Here is a 27116-nt window from a genome sequence, read left to right as displayed (position 1 = left end):
AATAACATGCCTACAGTCTATGTAAACATATAGCCTACAGAACCGGTTCCTTCATCCTGTCTCCTGCCAAGGTTTCTGGTATTACTCCTGTTTAGTAGGGGAGATGTGTCGTACTGCCTGTTAGACCTGAAGCAGATACATTCAGCGTTAAACCAAAAAATGTACTTACACGTCCATGATCATATTTTATTTAAATATGTGAGTTGTCCTGACTGAAATACATTTTGATTAAATTTGATTTAACCTATGTTTGAAATTTCATTGTGTTTTTTCCAGGGGTGAGTGTTGCCACTTACGAAGAAAAGGCAATCATTGAAAAGACAATGATGATTTTTTATTAGTTTCTTTGGTAAAAAACACATCATCAATCCAATCAACTAATGGCACTAGTTAGAGAAATAAATGAGTCAAACAATAATTAGCATTCAGATCCGCACTGCATTATGGTATATCTTCGAGCAGAGTCAGGAAATCCTCACAGTAAATCAGAGCAGTCCATGCGGTCCTAAAATTCTTTCCATCATGGCCTTAAACAACATCGAAAAATAACTTGAAAGAGTACATCTGGCATGACAGAATCAAAACATTCTGGCACAAGAAAACCTGATCAGGATACATGATTATATAGAGATCATATAGAAGGATACACAGTATAACTAACAACATGGATCTAATATGTTAAACATATGGAACGGTATGCAATTGTTGAAATAATTATTTGTAAAAGTATTTAAAATGTATGTAAATGGCAGAGATTAACATATCTCACCACAATATCAACTATAGGAAATTATAGCAATGGAGGCATAATTGAAGAATATTTCCCAATTAATAAACATTTAGCATGATCTGCTTTGCAAATAGTCATAAAGTAATGTTACAGTGATCACAGTGATTATACCAAAGGCTGGAGAGTGTAAGTCCTTCCACAATGACACTTCAGATGTAGAGAAAACCGACATTCAGTCAGTCCAAACATTTAAGTGCAAGGAGATTTCCAAATTATTGCAATATATTACTGTTGTATAATAATTATTTATTTATTTATGTATTTATTTAATTTAATAATTATTATTATTAATTATTGTTACAAGGAGATATATGAAAAATACCAAAAGAATACACAAAGTACACAAAAACAAAGAACTGTAAAAGTTTTGTGGCTCGTCTATGTTCAATCAAATCCAGGGTCCCATCAATGACATCACTGTCAAAGCTGAGCAGGTCCAGATCCAGAGCCGGTATGATGGTCACCAGGCAACAGCTCACACTGTCTGATGGGATACTGAGAGTGAGCACATGTGCAAATATATACATACCATGCAAGACTCAAGTTCACACCTGGAATTATGCCATTTCTAGGGCAAGGCCACAGGGGCCTTTGATACATTAAAATGTAATGGGGCCAAATGGTCAATAGGTAGGGCACCAAGGCCAAATACAGAAAGCTGTAGCAATAAATAAAATGGAGAGCATCCAGTATATGACTGTATAACTTATTACACAATATCATCTTGGAAACATCAACAACAGAACAACAGAAATGCACGGGGAGGAGATTTTGCACTTGCTGGAGTGATAGGCTGGTTTGGTTCTCATTATGTGGTTCTGTAACTGAAGTGGCTAACACTGCTACCAAGTCCTCTTGTTATAATCATCTTTGAGCTCCCCTTTCACTATAGAGTATCCCATTCACCTCATAGCAAAAAGCACTCCCCAGCAACCCACTCATTTATCTTGGTATGTTAGCAAGTTATCTAAAACATTTCAAAACACAAAATTGAGGGATAGACTGGATATATAGCTTCTTAGGCAGCTAACTAATTAGCTAGCTCATTCGCTAATGCACAGGCTATAGCAGAATAATTTAAGAAGCAAAATTATGGCCATTAATATGGAGTTGGTCCACCCTTTGCTGCTATAACAACTTCCACTCTTCTGGGAAGGCTTTATACTGGATGTTGGTGCATTGCTACAGGGATTTGCTTCCATTCAGCCAGAAGAGCATTAGTGAGGTTGAGCACTGATTGGGCAATTAGGCCTGGCTCACAGTTAGCTTTCCAATTAATCACAAGGGTGTTGGATGGGGCTGAGATCAGGGCTCTGTGCAGGTCAGTCAAGTTCTTCCACACAACTCTCAAAAAAGAACATTTCTATATGGACCTTGCTGTGTGCTCAGGGGCATTGTCATGCTAAAACAGAAAATGACCTTTCCCAGTCTGTTGGGGAAGCACATAATTGTCTAGAATGTCATTGTATGCAGTAGCATTAATATTTGCCTTCACTGGAACTAAGGGGCCCAGCCCAAACCAAAAAACAGCCCCAGACCATGGGGTGTCCATATACGTATGGTCATATAGAGTATTTTTTAATCCATATTATATTCACCACTTGGTGGACTTAATGCTTTAGGGAGCACATATTACATTACATTACATTCATTTGGCAGACGCTTTTATCCAAAGCGACATACAAAAAAGTGCATTTCATGGTCGTAGACAACTGCTGAACACGGGTTCAGTAAGGTACAATACTTATTTTGAACAGCTATTTCTAGCCGACGGCAGGACGGCAGGAGTTCCATCAAGTCAACCAGCCATGGACGACTAGCACTATGGACTCCAGTCAAAAGTAGCACTTTGGCGATGTGCTTGTTCACAGAAATGGCCAGGGTAGAACATGTATTATGTCCACTGTGTTACAGAAGTAAACTGGAATGGTGGTTTGGCTACACTGTAATGTTACATTTTAACTGCAAGCTGTGTGACTTTAAAAATGACCTTAACTTGGGATAATGGACCAACTGGGCTGACTCATAGAATACAGTTTTCTGAGAAGGATAACCATGTAGCTAACATGGTACCGTACAATGTCTGCTTCAAGCTAACAAGGTAGCTTAGAAAGCTATGGAAGTTATGAACCAAACATTTTTACTGCCTTGCCCTGGGTAGCATGCAGAACAAGAGCATTTTTGGAGAAGAACTTTTAAATTCCTTCCAAGTGAATGTAGTTACTTGTATGAAAAAAAAAATATTTCAAAAATGTTTTTGGTGCATAATGCATATCTCCTTATTTTTGGGATTCATGTGGGAAATTAAGCTAGGGCTCCTTTATCTGCAGGGATCCTCTATCTTTCTCTCCAGCTACTCATACTGGGCCTCATTCACAAAACTTTTCTTAAATTATTCTTACTTTTATTCTTAAAAATGTTCTTACAAAAAACAACATGAGATTCATGACATGTGCAGACCTTTGTTTATGTGCATATCCCAGGTGTATGAGATGATGAATGCTGGCTGTTTGTAAATGTTATGCGTAATCCTGTTCATGTGATTTGCACAGGAAACAGCCATGAACAAATACAGATAAGAAAAATTATGAATTGCAAAATGTTCTTGAAAAAGTTCCACGCAGTTTACAATCAAATGTGATCGTACATATGTTTCGTAAATGACGCCCACTGTGAGGAGAGACTTCTTTCTGCCTCCACACTCTCCAGCTGGGCAAGAGTACCAGCAGCAGGGTTTGGGTTACAGGCAGCAGGAAAAAATAACAGCAGGAGGGTGGGGTAACAACGAGAGGGTGAGTTAATAGGAAGGAGCACAGGGTTTGGCAGAAGAGTTGTGTTATAGGCAGAAGGGTTAAAGAAGGTGCACACCAGCGATGGGACAATGAGTTTCCAAAAATACCTGTCAATCATTATCAATGACTCGTGTGAACCAATCGAAAGGTTTTGCGCTTCACAACAGACACATCAGCGAGTTACTGGTGGCACTGAGTAGCTCCACCCATTTTTGGTGTCATGATGCCAATGAAATGGTAAACATGTGCCCTTGTGCCGTAGATGATACATAATGACAGCTGTAACCACATTTTCCTCATTAGACATAACTTGAGATAACCCTTATAGAAAGGGAATACACAGCAAAATATGTAAAATACATGGAAAATGTGTTTTTTAATATATCAAGCAATATCTGAAAAAAGCAGCACCTTATTTCCGCATATACAGTATTGCATACTGTCACAATAAAATAATATATTTTATTTAAATATACTGCCATGTATTCCATAAGGGTAAGGATAAGGATAACCTTCATTGACTTTGAAGGGCTGGGCCTTGGTCTTGAACTTTGATTTCTCAACTTCATGCCCAGTTTCCTTCCTTCTCACCCATATCTTGGTTGCCAAAAAATGCTACACTCACCTTGCTCTTCAGCTCATCCTTCGCTGTTGTTCAAATTTATTTCTGAAGGTCGAGCATCTGCATGGTCAGCTGAAACGCCTTTGTCTTGTACTGGTCTCTCTCCTGAGTGACAGCCTTCACCTGCTCCCTGGACAGGTCTCTCTCCTGAGTGACAGTCTTCACCTGCTCCCTGTACTGGTCTCTCTCTTGCTCCAACTGCTCCCTGTACTGGTCTCTCTCCTGAGTAAGAGTCTTCACCTGGTCCATGTACTGGTCTCTCTCCTGCTCCAACTGCTCCCTGTACTGGTCTCTCTCCTGAGTGATAGTCTTCACCTGCTCCCAGTGCTGGTTTCTCTCCTGAGTGACAGTCTTCACCTGCTCCCTGTACTGGTCTCTCTCTTCAGTGACTGCCTCTACCTGCTCCCTGTACTGGTTTCTCTCCTGAGTGAGAGTCTTCACCTGGTTCCTATACCAGTCTCTCTCCTGTGTGATAGTCTCCATCTGCTCCCTGTACTGGTCTCTCTCTTCAGTGACTGCCTCTACCTGCTCCCTGTACTGGTTTCTCTCCTGAGTGACAGTCTTCACCTGGTTCTTGTACCGGTCTCTCTCACAAATTACAGTCTTCACCTGCTCGCTATGCTGGTCTCTCTCCTGGTTGACTGTCTCCACCTGCTCCCTGTACAGGTCTCTCTTCAGGGTGGCTGTTTGCACCTGCATGCAATTCTGGTTCCCGGTTACGGTGATGGATGACATCGGCAGACACAGCGCTGAAGAGGCTCTAGTGGCCAATGCCTCTGATGTGTTGTTTTGGAGACCAATTATATTTGCTCTTTTGTCTTCCTTGTTTTCTAGGGTGAACACCTTCCTCTTCAGCCTAAATGGTGAAACATAGATTAAGCAAACTTGGAGGTGCAATCACATGGCACTTCAATAAAGCACTGCTTGCACTGGAGACGGCTGTTTGTAATGGAACACTGGCCTATTTTAAATGCTCCTTGTTTCCTTCTCTCTCTCTCCATTCCACAAAACATCAAAGAATGTTCTTAGGCAGTTAAAACCCACACAAAGGCTCTCATCTTTGCATACAAATCTAGGTGTCTCCGCTTGTGGGAAGTTTAATTACCTGAATGAACACCTGAACACTATTGATGGGGGTGTCAGGGCCCAGCACAGCCACGGAATACCATAAGGATCATGGTTTACTTAGGAGTTTAAGTTTGAATGTCAATCTGTGACATTCAATTGAAATAATCAATTTCAAGTCTTAATGTTAATGTAGATTGTGATGGCGGGGGGTGTGTGATGGCCTCTGGGCCATAGCCTGGCCTAGGTGGGTGTGTCTTTCCCTCTCTCTCCTTGCTTGTTTGGGAGTGGCTTTCTTGCTCTCTCTCTCTGCTAGCCTTGCCCCTCCCATTCAGAATTGTGCTTGCCCTTGCCTAACCCTCCTCTCCACTCATTAGCAGATTGGCTTCCCCTGGAGAGGAGGCTATTAAGCATGGCTTCACAGGTGGTTCGGGTTCTCTCCACTTCTGCCTGGATGGCTGCCGGGCCTGTTTAGTTTCTTTTTTGCACTTTACAACACCTGCTCATCTCATTCCACTGTCCATGCATCCAACACCCTCCACTCACCCTGATTTACTGAATGACACACCTCATCTTCTTATGTTTTTTGATTATTTAAATTAAAACTATTGTTTAACCAAGTCCTTTACCGTTTGGTCTCCCCTTTTTTTGTTATGACTTTAACCAGCGGTCATAACAAGATAATGATCATTGAGGCCTCAGTTTGGAATTTATATTTGGAATTTACATTTTTTGTCAGCGCAAGTTTCAAATGGAAGTCAGCATGGTATGATTGGCCTTGTAACATGGATAATATTTTGCTGAAAGGTAGAGATTACACTACTGGCTGGATTTAACCCCTTTGTGCACATGCCAAATCTGGCCAATTCTTCCCCATTTAGGGGGTGCCCTATTTAAAGGTTCATAACTCCAGATGTGAGCATCACAGAGACTTGAAAAATGGTTTGAATGAAGCAAGACATTTATACCATTCACAATACTAGATTAGTTTAGGTTCATAATTTAGGAAGAAATAAAGTGCCACAAATGTAACTGTCTAGGCGAAAAAGCAAAAATACATGCATCAAAGTAGTATACATTCAAAAATGATTGCTTATTTATTTATGCAGCATGATATTTTAAAATATTTAACATCTAATCCCAGTATGTGATAAATGAGTTCTTAAATACCTTGAAGATGAACGCTTTGGCACAGTGTAGGTGGAGAGCTCGCTGTTGGAAGAAGGATCATCATCTGCAGGCAGAAGAGAAAGGAAGCGGCCATCTTGTAAAGCTCCGCTGTTTGAGCTTGCAGGCCACCTGTATGCAGAATCTTTAGTGCTACTGGTGCACCCAGTGAGAAAGTGTTTCAGCTGGAGGAGCCTCTCTCTTTCACTCACCCACGTTCCCTGTGTGGCTATACTCATCTGAGAAGCTGAGAGGAGAGGAGGAACTGAGGCTGGTCTCACGTATTCTTCTAGAATATGTAGGTATAGAGCGGATTCATGATGGTTAGTAGGGTCCTAATATTTAAAACCACAGAATGGGAAGAGGGTGCACTTTCTGTTTCAGATCACTGTAGCTACTGAGCAAGTGCATACTGGAGCAGCACACGTCTTGATCTAAGCTTCCTGCTTGGGTGTGGATGGCATCGTGGTGCATTGAGCAGGTGAATTAGTTGACAATTCAAAACAAAATCAAATATGGCAAGTGATAAAAAGACAAAAGAAACCTCACTTATAATATTTCTTCTCACATGGCTGCTCCCCTTCTGAATTTTCTGGTTCTTCATCTACCCCGCAGCTCCTGCAGGGAAATATAGTTTAATATAGTGACATACAAATCATAACTGTTAAAGGGGAATTTAATTTCATAATAGTTTTTAATGGCATGCTGTTTTGTCCACCAATAATATGGTAAAACAGGTAACTGGATCAGTGTCTAATTAGTAAGCTAGCCAATAATATTATTATTATTATTATTATTATTATTATTATTATTATCATTTTTATCATTGTTAAAACAGCTAACTGGATCAGTGTCTAATTATTAAGCTAGACAATAATATTCTGAATTATGAATGGTTTTATTATTATTATTATTATTATTATTATTATTATTATGGTGATTAACATCTTTAACCAGGTAGGCAAACCTGAAATAAGGGAAAACCTGACATCACCTGAATTCGGGATCCTTATTCATGGAGCAAACCCAAACATCAGGCAGGCTTTCAGGATCAATGTCATCTGCCAGTTTCCTCCACTTCCGGCAGTCATCACACTGGACCCATTTCTTATGCGAAGAAGTCCCCCTGGAATCAGAGGTATACATCTGTGTATAAATGTGTTATGAATATGGCCTCTGGGGCTGTGTGCATAAAGCTGCACAGGGTGAAAATCACTCAATACTCCTTGAAGTAAGAAGTAGTCTGCATAGCCTTAAAAGTACTTAGGCTGAGATCACAAAAGTGTGTAGGCTTGAAAACACAAGGCGCACTACGTGTCTTGATTTTATGAAGCCAACTCCAAAAAAGGCATTGGAAAAAAGTGGCTTTTCTGCTGTTACTAGGCAACCACACCCGCTTCTGTCAATCACTTGCATGGTTTCTTTAACATTATTAGCTGCCTAATTTCACTCTAAATAACTTTCCATCAACATGATCATGGCACTAATTTGTCACCATGCCTTGGACCGCTTATTTTTGCCAGAGTGGTCACGATTTGTGAAACTGTACAACTTAGAGTGAGCAGAAACCAGACCTGGGTCAAATATGTATTTGGTTTTGAGAATATTTCATTGGATCCAATACACCAAACAAGATCAGTAGAGCATAGAAAAGTATTTGAATCCAAAACATATGTATTTTACCCAGGTCTGGCAGAAACTGTAATGAACAACTTCTCTTCCATATTCTTTGTTTACAATGGAAGCTAATGGCAGAATCATGCAATTGCACAACAGAAAATAATTAAAGTGACATAAGGCACTTTTTTCCTTAAAGCACATCACAATAGGATCATTTGAGCTCCGGGTACACCTTAAAAACAGGTGCTTAAAGTGAATAAATGTGAGGTGCCTGGTGCACAAAACAGTGCAGAAAATGCTTCAAACCCCTTGAAAATAATGAGTAAAAAGGCACCCCAGCTGTTAAAGGGTAAGCACCATATAACAGCATCAGAATATAGTAGTCCAATTGTTTCTAGTTTAGAGTTTTTTTGGTATGGCTTCAAATTTGACAAATTGATCACTCCTGATGGAAACACCCGATAAATTTATCACTCCTATTATACCTTTAGGTTGAAAAGATGACAGACATGGACAGCACTGAAATATTTGATTCTGAATCACAGGGCATTATCAGTGACTCAGATGACTCTGATTCTGATGAGTCTGCAAAAGACATAATTTCTGATTCTGATAGATACTGCAGCACAGCCATTCTGTCAGGTTTCTGTTCCTGTTTTCGGTTTTTTCCTTTCTGGGCCGCCAGATGGCGGTAGTTCTGTTACTTTTCTCTGTGATATTGTATCATTGGTTCCAATTATTCTATTATTGTTTTCCAGTTGTGTCTAGTTGTCCCTTCGCTCTGTGGTCTGATTGTGCATTGTGCCCTCTTGTGTCTCGTTAGTGTCTGGTCTATTTAAGTTCTTGTCTTCCCTGATTCAGGTGCTGGTTCTGATTGTGTTCTGCCCTGTGTGTTTCCGCCCGAGAGAGCGCCCTGTTTTTTTTCCGCCCACGTTCTATTTTCTATGCATTTTTGGATTTTCTTTGTTTTGCGTTCTGAAGTTTTATTTTTGGGTTTTTTGAGACTTGCCCTGCGTGGCTTTGTTTTTGTATTCCTTGGTGTTTGTTCTTATTAAGAGTAAAGTCTTGTTTTGGATTTACCCCTTTTGGATTTTGAGTTTTTTACTCTGCGCTTGGGTCCATTCCCTCGCCTTACCTGACACATTCAGAGATGATTCGAGGATTCTTCCCAAAGACCACAACCAGAACACTTAGGGAAATTAGACTTTTTAGCCATCTTGCCCAGATTTATACGAGAAGACTAACAACTATGTGCGTCCAGTACAAGGATATTAGACAATATACATTGTTAGCTCTATCAATGGCTGCAGATGGACGGCACTAGTTGGCTTAGCTCCTAGCTTAGGATCTACTCTAATCAACCTCTAGTGACTGCATGGGTCTAGCGTCATATGTTGATTTTACTTGTTTTCCATTAGCGTTGTTGCAATGATTTTCTTCTGCGTATTAAGTTGCAGCAATATAAGGTAATGTTTTAATGGAAAAAGGGCTCGTTATAGGTAATTCAACATTCTCAGTTCCTCACTATGATGTAACCCAGTTGGGGGAAAAGGGTTTGGTTTAATAAAGTTATTAATTTGGTTCAGATATACGATGTTAAATTTGCCATGTTAAACTGTTAATGTTATTTTAAATGTCTTATTTTGACATACCTGTTGTGAACGAATGTCCAATCTGCAGTAAGGGTCAGGGGTGATGGCACAGGAGGGATGGGGATAGAAGAAAGGAGAGCTCGTGAATTGTAACCTTTTTATACGGTCTATGATTGTAACAAAGGAAAGTTTAAAGAACGTAACACACGTCTTTTGTACGTAATGTCTTATAATGTACAAGGTTAATGACATATTAATCTAAGGTGTAAGTTATGGGAGTGAAACTGGTTAATGTAACGTAAACTTCGGCGAGAAGTTTACGTTTAGGTTTACGTTTACTGTTATGCATTTGTTGGTTCCACTGTTAGTATAACAAGCTAGCTTGATAGTGTATCTTAGTACGGATAATTAGCCACGTTAGCTGAATCAGTAAACGTCAGCTAAGCCCGAAAAAGACGACGCACGGCGAACAGATAAACCAGATAGCGGGTTGAGCTACCGGCAATGCTCAGACTTCCTCTGCCTACCCTGGAAACTCGCGCTGGAACGAACTCCAAGGATCGTCTTCCTCTTCACGCACGCATGGAACATTCGAGAATGTGCTGCCAACTGTGAGTCAGTGCATTTTTTGTTTTTGGCTCGCAAGAGTGAAACTGACGATTTTTGGATATTTTCAAATCAGGCCTGCAACGGGGGGTTTGAGTACTCATGTTTTTTAAAATGTTTTTAAGTGCCGGTTGTAGGTAAAATGTAACTGAGCTTGTAAGTGAATACGTGTTATTGTGATTGGATTTGATAATCCGAGTGTAAAAGTCACTTGGACTAAAGAAATTGTTTACTTGAATGTGATTTGATTTGTATTCAGCTACAGATATAACATACCTTTAAATGCACTACTTACAAACAAGTGTTTGTGATACATAATACTGTATTGAGACATATTTTATTAGAACAATAAGTAAATATTTCAATTACTTGTCTTCTTGTTTGTCTAATAAGTGCATTATTCATAAGTTAAAGGGTATTCAGTTCATGGAAATAAGCCTACTAGGAAACTCAAACTAATATAAAAGTGAATTACATTAGGGTAAATGAACCTAGGGCCCTGCCCTCAACAGCTATGGGGGTTAAAGGGGCTACAAGTACATCACAAAATATGACGTAGGTGATCATTTCGAAGATTTCTGAAAAGGGGATCTGTGGTAAGAGTAAGCAATTCGATAATTAAGGGTTTATTTCTTGCCTTAATTTCAATAAAAAAAATTTATTTTTTTTTTAGATATTTTTATGGGCTTTTCAGCTTTATTGAATAGGACCGTGTAGAGAGACAGGAAGAACGGGGAAGAGAGGGAGAGACAAGTGAAAATCTTGAGCGGTCGGATTCGACGTCGCGGCTTGTGATGAGCACGTGGATAGTGCTGTACAGGCTACGCCACGAGACACCCCAATTTCAATAAAATTAAGTTTTTAAAATGTTTTGAATCATAAAATAAAACAACTTCTTCCATTCGGCTGGTGTATTTCATTTTTTGAAATGAACCAAAAATCTGGTGCTTACGCTTTAAAGCACATCACGTGTGATAGCAGCCTTAACCTGTTGCAGCCGAAATCATTGTGTAGGGGAGGGCTAATAGCAAAAGGCCCAGGACTGATCCCTGAGCCACTCTCATTTTTTTGCAGACCAGGGGCTGGGGCTGCGACTGATTGTGGACTGGGGGGGGCAGGGGTTGTTCAACTTCTTTCCCTCTTTGTTGGGTGGCCCCTCCAGAAGGATGGCGCCCCAGGCAATTGTATATATCACCTTTGCTAAGAATCATCCCTGGGTGTTAGTGTTGAAAGATTTCTATAAATCAAGAAAGGCAGCACAGCCAACACCTCCTACCATCTTAGATCTAATCATTCTAAGAGATAACCTTTCATTTTCAATCTTGCTTATCTTTCTCAAATTATTTATTCTGAACCCAAACAAAATCCAAAGGGAAAATGGCCCACGTTCAGATGGACAGTGATTTTAAGGCAGGTCCATTCAAATGGTGGACTCGGGCCCCAAATGAAACCTGCCACTGATATATTTTTGGTCTTTTGTTGATTGAAAAGAAGGAAAAAAGGAAAAAAGCCTTTTTAAGACTTGAAAGCCTGCACAGTGCCAGCATACATACATAGTGACAGAATAAGTAATTTGCATATTTTAAGCAGACATCTACTTTGTTTTACTTGTATTGCTTATTTTTACATTGTTTTGTAAGCATTACTTGGAAAATGTTTTGGTCCATAGGTACCAAATGAGTCTAGTATCCTGTCAGTGAATAACTGATTGCTGGTAGCATGAATATGACAACCCACCAAGCAAAGAAAAAATACAGAGTACTCACTTCGGTTCAGTGGGATTCTTCTTTCTTTTGAGTCGCATGTCATTCCAATATTCCTCCAGTTTCACTCCCAGGTAGTGCTTTATTTTCCTTATAAAAATAATTACAACCAAACATCATCAACCTTTATTTAATTCTCAGAAGACATTGAGGGAACGAGCCCTCATTTATAATGGTGCAGAGATTACAATAATAAAACAATAATAATAAAAATAGTAAAAATAATTTTAAAGTAAAATAGTACACTGTAATTTAAATAGAATAGAATACAGTAGAACAGTGATAATAAATACAAATAAAAATATATCTGCAAGTAGCAATGAATGGGCCAAGCATTATGATGGACAAAACACCTGATTCAGCTCACTGGGTACAGGGGCACCTTCAACACACTTTTGCTCTCTAGGCTCTGTTGCAGAGTAATCGTCAGGTAAATGTTTAATCAGGAATAGCACCCACAAGTGGTGAAATTTCATGAAACATAGTCTGCGCCCCCAAGGCCTCACTTCAAACATGTGTGCCAAGTTTGGTACCAATAGACCAAAGTGTTACATCCATTATGGTGACTTTGCCACCAAATTCATTGTATAACTGTGGCCATATTTTTCGACCTAGCAACTATATTTAAAGACTCTGAAAGGCGATGGTGCAAAGACCTAATACAAAAAAGTACAGCTAGATTGGGCCACAATTCAAGGAGGAGAGAATTAATGTGTTTTTGACTAAATCTAAGATGGCTAACAAAAAATGGCTCACACCAAGGCTGCATTGTTTGGCAGCTCGTATCCTTTCCTGCAGTGGTCCACAGCAAGTTTAAGTTGAAATATTTGGTTTCATTCCAGAGTAATTGCTACATATAGCTCTTTTGTATAGCACCAAGTCCAAATTTGGCTGGTTGATGGTGTTAGAGGGGTTAATGTACTTTCCTCAAATGTGGTGAGGTGATAACATGGACTATCACCTATCAGTATGCCAAATTTCACAAAAATGCGCCAAGGTGGTTCTAGGGGCTACCATAACCCCCATGGAAGAAAATGAATAATATTGAAAAAACTAGCAAATGCTTGGCCCCTAATAAATAATGCTAATAATAAAAGTTCACAAGGATAATTATTAAAAACAAAATAAAAAAAACAAAAACAATTGCACTCCACTGTAGCTAATGTTGAGATCAGAGACTTAAAATGACCAACAATATCAATTTTCATTTCCTTATGCAATACATTCAAGGTCTGAAGGGCATAAAAATTAAAAGCAGTTTACGTAGGTTTGTACAAATTTTAAAACTAGAATTGTGAAACTAGACAATCCTGGGAGTGTTTGGCATAAGGCATATCTTTCATTACTAAAAGTGAACTGATATAAAATGGTAATTTGAGAAGCATTTTTATAGATAAACAGATACAAATGTGATCCCTTCTTACGGAGAGAAAGGCCCACCCAACTGTTTTATTTAGGACACAGTGAGGGGTACCAAGGATTGGCAAGATTTGGCATGTGCGCTAAGTGGTTAAAGTTGTTGTTTGCTCTTTATTTTAAAGAAGGTATCGGTTCAGGCACCGTTTAGGAATCGGTGCCGTTGTAAAGTATCGGTTTTGGCACCGGTATCGGAAAAATCCAAACGATACCCAACCCTACTCTTGAAGTACAAACTGGCAAATGTCCCAGGTCACATAGACTGGGGTTGTTGTGGGGAGAGCAAATTGATGCTAGAGGGAGTGCCAATATTATGCAATATTATGTGACCGATGACAACTAGGCGTCACTACAGCGCATTTTAAATGCAGACCCCTCACAAAATGAACTCTTGTGCACCCTGGGTGACAGCCACAGTCTATGAGGTGTCGTTGTAGACAAAAGTCGGTCGAAAAAATGCAAGAGGAAGCCATTTTTGCACAGGAGAGATCCAGATAGAAAGAGCAACTGAAACCCTGTGAGAGAAGTCCAACAGACAATGCGTGCGGTCCAGAGCACAGTGGTAAATGGTAAATGGACTGCATTTATATAGCGCTTTTATCCAAAGCGCTTTACAATTGATGCCTCTCATTCGCCAGAGCAGTTAGGGGTTAGGGGTTAGGTGTCTTGCTCAAGGACACTTCGACACGCCCAGGGCGGGGTTTGAACCGGCAACCCTCCAACTGCCAGACACTCGGTCTTACCTCCTGAGCTATGTCGCCCCAAGCTATGTCACAGTGAGATCGACTGAAAGTGGCTTGTGAGAAAGGTCCAATGGATTGGATAGGCAACAAATTCAGATTTTAAAAAAAGTACCTGTACTCCTCTGATTCATCAAATTCCTGTTTATTGTGCGTTGGCTTGAGGAAGTTGCATTCAATGACGCCAATGACACCAATACCCCTGCCATTGACCTGTTCAGAAAAGGAAAAAGGAATATTAGCAAAATATTAACATTGACACTGACAGTAATTCATGCACAACACTAAATGTACATTTGAACAGTTTGATTAAAATTACAAAAAATAACTCACCTTGAGCTGGCAGCCCAAAAGCACATATGGTCGAATTAGCCGATTCTTATAGTACATCAGTACTCCGTACGGCCCCTGGCTTTTTGTTCTGTACCCAAAGGTTATCTTGATAGGTTCGTTCTGCAGCCAGAGTTCAGGACAACCAAACTGGTTGCACAAATTAATTAATTACCAGTCATTTTGGTGTCACCCCCCTCTGATGGTGTCACCCGGTGCAGTCCGCACCCCCCGCACCCCCCTAGTGACGCCTCTGATACAGTACATTTTCAGTATATTCTATTTTGAATTCTTGATATCAAAATCTAATTCTTGATATCAAAAACAAGTTGAATAAAATGTTGGCAGTCAATGTTGACTAAACAAGGCACTGTAAAAAAACCTTTAAATCTCAATCGCGAACAACATATTGCACAAAGCATTGTTCCATTTTAAAAAGTTACATGTTTTTTAGATCCCAACCTAGCAGCATAAATCCAGCACAAATTCCTCATGACTTGCTGTGGTGCAGCTGAAGGATACCAGGAATGTGGGTGTGTGTCTGTCCTCAATGGGGTGGGCCAGGCTTTTTGCCACCAGCTGAGTCTCCACCTTCTTTCCTCTTATCAAAATCTCCATCCGTGGCTTCAAGTACAAAATGCTGCAGTATGCCTGATTTCATACACAGGGAAGAATTAAGCTTAAAGGAATAATTCATCCCACAACTGAATGTTATTCATAAATTTTCCCACCTTGAAAAATATTTGGACCCCATGACAGGTCACCATTTTGCAGACTTTGATAACTATAGGTATCAAACGTCATCTACAGTACTGCTTTAAAATGTCTATGGAAGACCAAAAATAAAAACAGTGGCCATCATTTGAAAAAAGTAAATCTTTCAGAGACTGCCTGTGCAGTTACAATATATCCATGATGATATAACTTCCAAAGTTCTGTATTTCCACATAACATGGGTTAACTCACTGCCAAGTAACTTTGTACAGTGAACACCAAACAACTTGTTGTTTTAAATCAGTTGTATTCTTTATTTTTGGTATTTCAAAGATTAGAAAGCAGAACCATAGATGGATTTCCCTTGTACATAGATTTCCATTTGTTTTGGAAATAAGTATTTCTGATGGGTTAAACCGATCCTGCAAAAATATTGAGGAGAGCTGTCATTGTTGGGTCAAAAGACATTTCTCGATGTAAGAAAATTTATGAATTGTGATAATTTTAGGGTTTCTATCTATTTTTTAACAGAATAAAGCAAAGTGGTGAACTTATGCTGAAATAGGTCATTTATGGCTTAAGGAATAATGGTAATTAAACTACTTCAATCATTTACAGGTGGCAAGCTGAGCAATATGCACATAAGTAAAATAATTATTCTGTTTCCTGAAATACACATTTATATGTGTCAAACTACACTTTGTCACATAAAATGAATGGAATAGCACAATTCATTTTGCTTGGATCACATCCACCCTATATTTCCCCAGGTAAATCCAGCTAGGAAATGGGCGGCTTGCAAAACATGACATTCCTTGAAATTTTACTTTCAAAATAGAACTTTCCGGATTTTGTAAATGGTAAATGAACTGCATTTGTATAGCGCTTTTATTTTAACATTGTCTGTGGTGCAGTGGGTAGCAGTGCAACAGGGAATTTACAGCACTTTTAAATTCGACAGCCTTACGGATATGAACATTCATTCACCCTCAGCATTGTACCCCTTCTTCTCGAACCCTGCCCTACTCACACGCAGAGAGAACTCAAACTCCGCAACCCCAGCCGGGCGCTGAATAGGCCTCTTCTGCTCATCGGTCAAGTCCACATATGGAATCTGAATGTCCGCGATATCCTCCTTGAATTCAAACTCTATCTGTCCGCTGGTGGTACTGAATGAGCCAGACAGAGATGTAAGCCATTTAAAACATAGGACAGGGACAATGTATAGATAGATTTCTATATGTACATTGATGGAGCCTTAGTTTTCCATGATTTGAGTGGCCCAACTGTTGATTTTTAGAACATTCCAGGACCATTAATATAGTCAGGATAAACATTCCCAATATGTACATTTGTAGAGTTTCCAGGAATCAGAATGGTTGATTATCACTGTTGTTCATTTTATGATGGAGTATAAATCTGAATGTTAAACAAATCTCACATTTAATTTTAATTCTGAACATACTTAAAGGTGCAGTGTGTAGGATTTAGTGGCATCTAGCGGTGAGATTGCAACCAACTGAATACCACCCCCCCCCCCCCCCCCAACTTCCAACGACATAGGAGAAGCTACGGTGGCCTGTAAGTTCCAAAAATGATGTCATCGTCTACGACAGCATCAAGTAGCCAAGTGTCAAGTGATGAGGTTCCTTGATAGATTTATTAATTATATTTAGTTATTTCGTTTGTAAAACTACAGGTCATAGCTTACAAGTAAGATAGCGATTGCCCGCTAACCTATTTAAAGACACTCAATTTCAAAAATAACGTATATAACCAAAATATTTTGAGCAGTAATACTTACATAGAAATGATGGAATCTTATCTGTTTTCAATAGATAAAGACAGAGACAGTAACTCGTTGACAACGTTTCTTTAGGTGCAGCGTCTTTTACTGCTAGCATTAGCTTGCTTTGCTTAGTCTACCCAAGGCAATAGGAAATGGAATATTAGCTAGCTGGTTCAGTTAACTCGCTTATAGCAGTTATTACAAATAGGAATCATAGATATTAGATTCAAAAATAATGCAAAAATATTGTCACACAATGCTGCACAGTACCTAAATGTGTAATAATTAACTCTTGTATGTATTTCTATACTCTGTACTCTCATATGTTTTCTTGTATGGGGATGGGACGATATGAAAACAATTTTCAACCGTCCACCACGTTTTGGCAATGTTCCAACACTCTCATCATCACTGTTGCATGCATCACAAAAACTATTACACTACTAACGCTTACATTACAGTGTGAAATATCCACATTATATAATATCACTATTTTGAGCAGTAATACTTACATAGCAATGATGAAATCTTATCTGTTTTCAGTAGCTAGAGACAAATCAATGATATATTTCTATCCGCTTCTATTCTGCCTTACACCAGAAAATGATGTCAGCTAGGTCTATCCGCAAACATATGACTTAGCTATGCCCAGAAGTCCTCAATAATAATAGTATTATTGTGAGTGAATGAGTAAGTGAATGCGATGATAACAAAACTTTTGATTATGCAGACCAATAAAACGCTATTCCAAAAGCAAAATTAGACATGTTATACATCATTAGAAAGCGTATACTCTCACCCACTGAATAAATGGATTGTTAATCAAGCCAGACTGTAATAAAAACGGCGACAACGTCATAAACAACATGTGGTATTACACATAGCTCTTTTGGAAGGTACCCAGGCATCACAAATGCGCGTATATATTTCACAAACGGATTGTCCAAGACAATATATGACCACTCAGTCTCTTCTCACCGTTTGTCTGTTCTGGGCTACTGTGGAAACATGGCGGTGCAACATGGCGGCCGCTGTGGAAGAGGACCTCCTCCCTATGTAGATAAAAGGGCTAATTCTAAGGTAACGAAACCACAACGATTCTTATTTTCATGGGATTATACACTAATTAAAACATACTTATGAATATTATATTCCATTTATGCCAAGTCCGTTCCGCTAGATGCCACTAAATTCTACACACTGCACCTTTAAAATGTGTCATATGTATACTCTGTGAACCATTTTGGTTACCTTCCAGGGGTGCTTGTATGGGATATGGCTGGAAAATTTTTCTGTGTCTTTGACAGAGCTACAGTATGCAACATTTCCATCACTGGTATCTCAATACCTCCCTCTATTTGCAACAAACTAAATAAAACTACATCAAGCTGTCTTCCACTCCCTGTTCTGGTTCACAGTCTGTCGACATCATTTGCCTGAGATTGCTTATTTGAGGTACAATAAATGCACCTGTAGAGAGACTGCACCTCCCTCACCAAATATATGATTTTCGTCTTGAGAGAAACTTCTGATGGAGCCTTGAGAGAAACTTCTTTCATAGCACTATGGGATTATTGCCATGGTTATAAAGGGAAAAACCCTGACTGATCTGAGTGGGCAAAATTAAACCAAACCCACAGGTAATCTGAAAGCAGTTTAAACTGCTCCACAGGGGCAATACTATGAAATTACCAGAAAGAAGTTGGATACACCTTAATTACCCACTGTCCTAAATAAACAATTGCACTTTGACTGCTAAACTAGAACTTGACGGTTCATATTGTTCAAACCATCCATCTAACTGACTGATGAAAAGTACTGGAATGTGAATATGAGAATGTATATTCATTCTGCATCATGTAGAGCTGTTTCTGACATGATTCTGCTTCATAGAGTACATCATCAATCAATAGACATTAAACATGTCTAATTAAGCCATTAACAGCTTGTTCCAATTCATGGGGTTGCAACTGAGATTTGTAACAATAACGACGACTGAGTTTAAGAACCTCTGATCGAAGGGGCACATTAAAACAACTTTTCTGTGAAAACTTTGGACTTTCTACTGGGCAGGCTTCACCTGCGCAGGTTCCATATGATGATCCGGGTTCCAGTAAGGCCCTTGATGATCTCGAGCTCACGGAGCAACTGCTCCTCCGTTTGAAACAGCGAATGCTCCAGGATGGCTTTCAGGCTGCCTCTATGCTGTGGTATAGCGCTGAGTGAGGTCAGAGGTCAAGAAGGAAGAACGAGGACTGTTTTGTTATTTGAAATATGCTAGATTATACTGGTTAGTGCACATCATTATAAATTAGTCATGTTAATGTGTGGCTCTTAGTCCATTTCTGTTTCCATTTTCCTTGCTGGGAAAGGATATACTTGTTTTCTTCATTTTTTCTGAAGGTGACGATGGACACATTCTGATCCTGAATGGCAGCCAGGTAGGTCTGAGACAGCAGGCCCACAATCATGGAGTAGCGATTTTTGGAGAAGACAATGGCATCTTTCCCCAGGAACATGGTGCCGGATTTAAACCCATTTTCGTAAAGACCTACTGGAGCGCAGCCCTCCAATGCCTGCTTGTCACTAAAGCCAAAGCTGTGAGAAATAAAGGGGTCAGAAAAGGGGTTTAGGTTTATGGGGACAACAGTTTGACAGTTAACTCCGAAAGAAAACATGAATGATTGGGTTATATCAGCAGTGCCAATCACAATGGGTCAATTGCAGTGTGCTTTCAAATTGGACACTAGCACGGGATTTGCTCAAGACTTCTCATATTCCCCAAATGCAGAGCGTGAACAAGACCAAACAACTGTGGTCCCAATTGCACTGTGCTCTTTAATTCATTAGACAGGTCCCATGCTCATGCCGATTGCAGAGTGAGCTAAAAACGCCACCTAGAGGATACTATAGTTGTGTACTACAAAAACCTGCTGCTGACCAGGTTTTGCACCAGACTACAGAAGACTGATTGAAGTTCACAATACTTTATCACCTACTTCATCCATGTCTCTCAGCACACATCTGCAACAATTAAAAACAAATAAATATGCTGTGTATGGTGTTATTGTCAGTGTCTTCAAAATTGCAGTTCTTGGTTAAATCAAATTGTTCTTTCATTGAATTGGACATTTAAATACCGCTACTGGATGCACAAACAATAAGAATTTAATTTAGATTTCTTATTATTAATCTAAATGCTTGCCTGCATTACACCCATTTGTGTTGCACTACCTCAAAAGTTACTCGCATCATTAATTTTTTTCAAGATAACACTCATTTAAGAGACTGAAACTGAAATGAGGGAAATCACTTATAACTCAAATTATCATTGCGCATTGGATCCAATCTGTATTAATGGGGTATCTTATTCATACTGACAATTGAATAATTACATTCATTCAAAGGTTACCACTATGAATCTAATCATCAGTCTCATATGCTATTCTATTCATATGCTATACCAATAGAGAGGCAAATAATGTTGGTAATCACAACATTTACATTAGTTATGGAGTTAGGACTCAAATCATGTATTCATGTCATCATATGGATACAACATTTATGACAAAAGATGCAGTGGGTAGCATTTTCACATGGGTTCAAATCCCGGCCTGGGCCTTTCTGTGTGGACTTTGCATCTTCTCCCCGTCTCCACGTGGGTCTCATCCAGGTACTCCGATTTCCTCCCACATTCCAAAGGCATGCAGGTAGGCTAACTGGAAACTCTAAATCGCCCATAGGTGTGAATGGTGAGTGAATGGCGTGTGTGCCCTGCAATAGATTGGCGAACTGTCCAGGGTGTATCCCTGCCTCTTGCCCAATGCACTCTGGGATAGGCTCCAGCATCCCCCATGACCCTGACCAGGATGAGCGAGTATAGATAATGGATGGATGAATAAAGTGGTTTTCATGCATTGTCTTGTTTATATAGGCGCTGTGTTGTACTCATTACAATCACAGGTGTTTTCATTTTTTAATGTAGCCCATGTCAAATATTAAAATTTTCCATTCTCTGCTTCAGCTGTATTTTCACCTTTAAATCTTTGAGCTCCACTAAGCATGCGTACAATTGCGGAGAACATGAACACTTCATGAACATGAACTTCAGGACTAGGAGACTTGCTGGGGATCAGCTGATATGGAACTACAAGTGTGCATTGCAATCAACACCTTCCTAAACTTAATAAGAAGTTAACCCCATGTTAGTTTGGTACTTAGGAAATCCATCTTAATATGTAGCAGCTATGTACTAAAAATGGGAGGCAAGCTGCAATTGACCCACCAGATTATGCAGCTTTTTGTTTTAACCATAAAATCACCAACCAATCCAAGATACCTGGTGAGGTAAGATAACTGTAGTCAACGGCTTTAATTGATCAATTAAGTGCTAATTAACAACTAAAACCAGCAGAACTTGTGGCTCTCCAGGACCTGGCTCAACGACCACTGCTTCCGATGATCTGGCTTTTACTGACCTCAGCATCTTGTGCATTTCATCAAAATCCATCCCAGCTCCATCGTCCGTGAATGTAAGGCAGTCAAGGTCCTTAATCTTGGTCCAGTCGATCCAGATATGCTTGGCATCAACGTCCGGATCATAGGCATTGTCTAGTGGCAGAGCAATGAATTAGATCACAGTCACATGCAGTGGTGCTATGCACAACAGCAGCACAATAATGATAAATACTCTGACACAAATTTCTCTGAACCTGTACTAACTTCTGCGGTCCATTGTGCATTATAAATGGGTCCCAGTCCTGAAGGCTTAATAGTCAATCTGCCTTGTTAACAGCATTAACAGTGCCAATATTCTTAATAAAGCCTAGATAAATATAAATATCACTTTCAATATAAACAGATACTGAAACATTATTAGCAGTCAACCTATTAAAAAATGAGACTAAACATCTCATTGAGCCTCCTTAGCTGTTCAATGTCCAGATATTAAAAGTGTGCCCTCCAGTGTTTCGATTATTGACTCCATTATTGTTATTCTCCTTCAATAAAACGAATCTTTCCATGCTCCAGTGGTTGCAGATTTGATAGACCTTTGTGATGTGTCTGCAATAAAATGGGATGAAAACTAAAAACATGATCATTGGCTTTTTGGAACAAACTATCCCACTACAAGTAACAACTATAAACAATCAGAAAGTAAAAATTGTTGACAGGCATACATACCATTGGCTGCTCACTGATTCAAAATAACTTGTGCATATTACGTGCATGATGTATACAGATGAGGCTCACATTTTGGCAACGCAACAATAAAAGCTTGTTTCTATCTGCATATGACATGGTAAATGCAGCCTGAGCAAAGAGGGCTATATTCCAATTTTATTCCTGTTATTTGCTGTTAATTCCCATAAATTCCCGTTAATTCCCATAGAAAGTTTCCATCATTGAATATTCCCAGAATTTTGCAACCCTAGTCCGGAGTGACAGGATCACTTACCAATCAGCTCAGCAATGGCACCGAAGGCCCAGGTGTGACTGGTGGAATTTGCATGCAAATACTGTGGATTGACCTATGAAAACAAAACCAATTAGTAAATCAGTGCACACTGTGATGGGTAATTGCTTTATCTTAAATTAACTTTGAGCCTTTTTTTAACTTTGTTTACTTCAGGGAGGTATACCAGCTTGAAATTCTTCATTGATCTTTCTACTCCGAGACTGCCTCAGTTTTGTAAAACTGAACAAGACCATGTATGAACTGTGTAATGTGTGTGGAATGCACTACTGTTTAACTTCTTTTTAACTACAGATTCCATGGATAACTGAAGAATACCATTGCTAAATTATGGCACAACAACCCCCTGGTTGTATCCAAGTTAATAAAAAATGTTTTATTCCATCTAAAACTATTTTTAAAACTTCCTATTTGAGGACAGCTATATGAACTGCAGTCCATTATATATCCAACTAACAACCTCGGAAGTTGCGGAAAGAAGCTCAAAATGTGCATATGTATGAGCATGCATCACTCTGGGGGGACTAAAACAATGGGACTGACTAATAACTGATGTTTTTAGGAAGTCGATCAGCAACATCTAGTGGGGTTGGCAACATTTTTAGTTGGAGCTTGATCTGCCGAAGTACCACAGGTGTTTTTTGACATTTAACTAAAACGCAGTGGGTGTCCGACATTTCGTTTGGAGTCACTGTTTTTCCAAAACCAGAGTTATATGCCCGTGTAGGCCTACCCATGCTGTTCCTGAAGGGCTGGCCAAATGGAATGATATCGCTCCACTGAACGCAATCATTAAGCTACTCCAACTACAACACAACAGCCTAAATAATCAATAATATTTATCTAGGTATTTACTTACTAATAGATTTCTTTATATATTTATATAAAAATTAATCAATTACATTTATTTTAATATCCCCACATTTATTTTCTATTTTTAATTTATTGATTGATAACTGCTGTACTCTCTACAATAGCAATAGACATTTCTTCATGAATCCAATGCTATAATGTTTCCTGACAGCCCTTGCCCTCAATAGGCTAATGTTGCCTCGTTCAGAAATAAAAAATTAAAGTCTATTCGACAAACGTTGACAATGAGTAGGTTACTTGATCCATACGCTGTCCAACAACTATGGAAAGCTAACGGTGCCAAATCGTCTTAAAACTATCGGGGTTTCTTTTTTTCACCTGTTTTTATTATTATTTTTATTTATTTTTTTTTGACATTTTCTATATTTCTATATTTAAGTAGTTGAGTAAATGAGAAAACTGTACGTCTTTAGAGTTTTTCCTAGCAGGCCCTTTGCGATTACTAAAACCACCAGTGCTTTCTTTCTTTTCAATGATGTTCCAAACGGTTGGTTTTGGCAGGCCTATGGTTTAGCCTTTTTTCATATTTCCAAGCCTCATAATGGTTTCCTTGACTTTCATTGGTACAACTCTGGTCCTTACGTTGACAAACGCCAACAGACTCAAAAGAAAGACTAGATACCGAAAGCTCCTTTTCACATGCACTAAAGAATTAATTGAACACATGTATACTCAGAAACACCTGTGAAGACATTTGTCCCCAACATTACGGCACCTTCAAATGAGTCTAACATTTCCTATATTTAAATAGCTGAGAACAAGCTACTTGAACTATCTCCATACCTGTCACACCGGTTCCATAACAATAAAACGATACATCCGTTATGCGCAAAACGAAAGTGATCATGGAGAAACACCCATCGGCCAAGCCCGAACATGAAAATAAATTTCTTTGGGGTTTACTGAAGGCCCTGTATTCATTTATGCAGGATTCATGTCGATGGCAATTTTGAAGTTATTATTAATGGATCTTTCATTTCCAGTTTTCTACTAGCAGTTACCTTAATGTTTAGCCTATTTGTATTTATTGGCCTTATTAGGCTACGTTTTTTTTTAAGAAGACCTTTGATTCAAAAGAAAAATGTTTTTAAATGTCCAGTTTTGTTCAGAGTAATTCTGGGTTTGTCTTTTTTGTTTGAAAACTGAAACATGAAATGTTTGTTGAATTTGAGAGTAAAATAAATCGCCTTGATGGCGGACTAAGAATCTGCCCACCGCTCATTCACTCACCATTACGGCTACCTATTCCTTCCCGTCAGACATGATATGCGGCGTACGACTGTATACGTACGGTATCTTTCCAATGAAGTTAAGTCGCTTTTATGAAAAGCGTCTCCCTTGAAATAATGTTTATTACCTCCTGGCTTTTAGATCGGACTCGCAATTGTCGACAGAATAAATTAAACAAGGTTCGCAGACCAGCGTCCCACTGAATACGAATTATACCACAGGGAATTTAAATAGCAAAAGTCATGACATGTAGAGAAGACTTAAATTTCACTTACCGAACTCAATGGTATATTTTCATCAGTTTCTCTGGCCATTTTCTCTGATATGTTGAGAGTTGGAAGTTTTGTTTCCTAATCACACTATAGGGTCGCGTAATTATATGTAAGTGTATACACCCAACTGCCCAACCCCTTTTGGAACGTCACATTAAGTTGAAAGGATTCATTTTAATGGAATGAATGCATCTATGGAGTAATAATTCTGGCATGAATAAGCATGGTATTAATTTACCACCACCATCTTTTCCCCACTGAAACCCATTTGAAATCATGGTGTAGCACCTGGCATTATAATATAGCCAACGTATCTATAAACCTCTTCATATAAATACATTCGCAGGCCACTTTATTTGGTACACCTATCTAGTACCCACTTTTGACTTCAGAACAGCCTGAAATCTTTGCGGCATATATTCATTGCCATACATTGTATGATTTTTTTAAGCACACATTCATGCTGTGAACCTCACGTTCCACCTCATCCTAAAGGTGGTCTATTGGATTGAGATCAGGGGACTGTGCAGGCCATTGGAGTAAGCTGATTTCACTGTCGTGGAACCAGCTTCAGATGATGTGTGTTTTGTGACGTGGCACATTATCCTGCTGGAAGTATCAATTTTAAAAAGGGTAGACTGTGATCAAAAGGGTTGCAATTGTAAGATTAATCTATTCTATGAATGCACTTGTGATGCAGGTCACTTTATCACTGCTGTGTGCCTAAATTACTCTGGCTCTTGCCCCGACTCCTTCATTGTACAGCAATCGTGTTTCCATCAGCTCTTTGACAGCAAAGAAATTACCAGGGGGTGGTTGTTGGATAAAATTAAGTTAATTTTAATAACATTATGAAAACTTTATTTAATTAATATGCTTCCTTATGGGCATGTTTTTGTAATTCACAGTTTTTACCAAACAATTTAGAATTATGTGCCACAACCTCCTCTTAAAGTGCATAGATCTTCTGGAGAGAACTTTGGCTTTCTCTGTTGCTCTGACATCGGCATTGAGGGATGAAAACGGAATGAGACAGAATTGGTCCTGGGTTCCAGCATGTTGCCTAATCAGATGATCAAACGGACAGTGCAACACGGACTAATTCCCGGCTACTACAATTGCAGTTTGCTTTTCACGGAAGGACAACTTAATAAAGACACCACAGCAAGAATACACAAGGAGGCAAGTCATTCTCCAGTCTGAATAAGAGAGGGAGAGAGAGAGAGAGAGAGAGAGAGAGAAAGAAAGAAAGCAACAACGATGACAGTGACAGAATTGTTGTTCCGTGTATTGGGATGGCACGTAGAGGGCCGGCCCGTGGCATAAACACTCTATGCGGTTGTATAGGGCAGAACAGCTAGAGGGGGCCACATGACCACGAGGGGGGGCCACATGATCCAATGTATATCTAAGGTAAATAATGTTATTTTCATATTTACGTTATTCACCAGAACTATCGTGGAACTAGCGGTATAAATCGAAAATGGAATGGCAACAGAACAGTTCATAACAGTGTAATGTAGGAAGGATTTTATCAAGTAACCCCCCCCCCGCTCGACAGAATCTAGCAACAGCAAGTTATGCCTTACACCTATACTGCACCAAGAGTTTGCCACTATTTTTTTTCAGTTTACATGCTCAGCAGGGCCACAGACATTCAACACTGGGTACACTTAAAATGTTACCTTACATTACTTTTACAGGACATTGCATTCAAGGAGTGGGCTCATACTTTTATCCAGAGAAATTTACGTAAATGATTGCATAAAGCTTTAGGCAAAGAGCAGAGCTATTGTCAGGTCATTAGTGTCACAACCAGCTGGAGTGGTTCATACCTTAACCTATAATGTAAAGTTAATTCCAAAATTAGGTGGGAGAATGAGATTGAGAATGTATTGAGCAGGAAGTGGGTTTGTAGATATAGCAAAAGAAGCAGTATAGGTTGGGCCTTTTGAACAAGTGATACATTTGTTGTTACTTTGTTCGTCTAGCTCAGTTTACTGCCTAAGCTCGCCCTCTAGTGGTGAGTTTACTGGATGAAGGCATTAAATTACAATTTGATTGTCTCATGCAGGATCAAATCAATGCATCACAGGACACTGAAATGCCTATGAATTCCTATACACCAGTTTCATAAGTGACAGGTATGAATTGAAATGTCTTATTTTCATATATGTCCTGTGGATCAACCAACTCCTGATCCTATATATATATATATATATATATATTAATTTGCTATGAGTAACATGGTTTACACAA

The 27116-nt window shown here is 39.2% G+C and overlaps 1 protein-coding gene across 1 annotated transcript; it reads right to left on the bottom strand.

Annotated features, from left to right (window-relative positions):
• Positions 1 to 312: 312 nt before the first annotated feature.
• On the bottom strand, positions 313 to 25033 carry LOC135240074 (MORC family CW-type zinc finger protein 3-like). The gene is made up of 16 exons (XM_064309258.1): positions 24861 to 25033; positions 22465 to 22537; positions 21485 to 21617; positions 19399 to 19604; positions 19087 to 19240; positions 16248 to 16386; positions 15026 to 15154; positions 14507 to 14626; positions 14289 to 14386; positions 12021 to 12107; positions 7431 to 7562; positions 6986 to 7054; positions 6649 to 6725; positions 6440 to 6503; positions 4208 to 5060; positions 313 to 1274 (listed from the first exon to the last, which is right to left on the bottom strand). The coding sequence occupies exons 1-15, from the start codon at positions 24897 to 24899 to the stop codon at positions 4244 to 4246; spliced, it is 2337 nt and encodes a 778-aa protein (XP_064165328.1). The 5' UTR covers positions 24900 to 25033; the 3' UTR covers positions 313 to 1274; positions 4208 to 4243.
• Positions 25034 to 27116: the final 2083 nt, after the last annotated feature.

This window comes from Anguilla rostrata, chromosome 14, assembly GCF_018555375.3.
Source record: "Anguilla rostrata isolate EN2019 chromosome 14, ASM1855537v3, whole genome shotgun sequence".
Lineage (NCBI taxonomy): Eukaryota > Metazoa > Chordata > Actinopteri > Anguilliformes > Anguillidae > Anguilla > Anguilla rostrata.
This window is presented reverse-complemented; position numbering and strand designations above follow the sequence as displayed.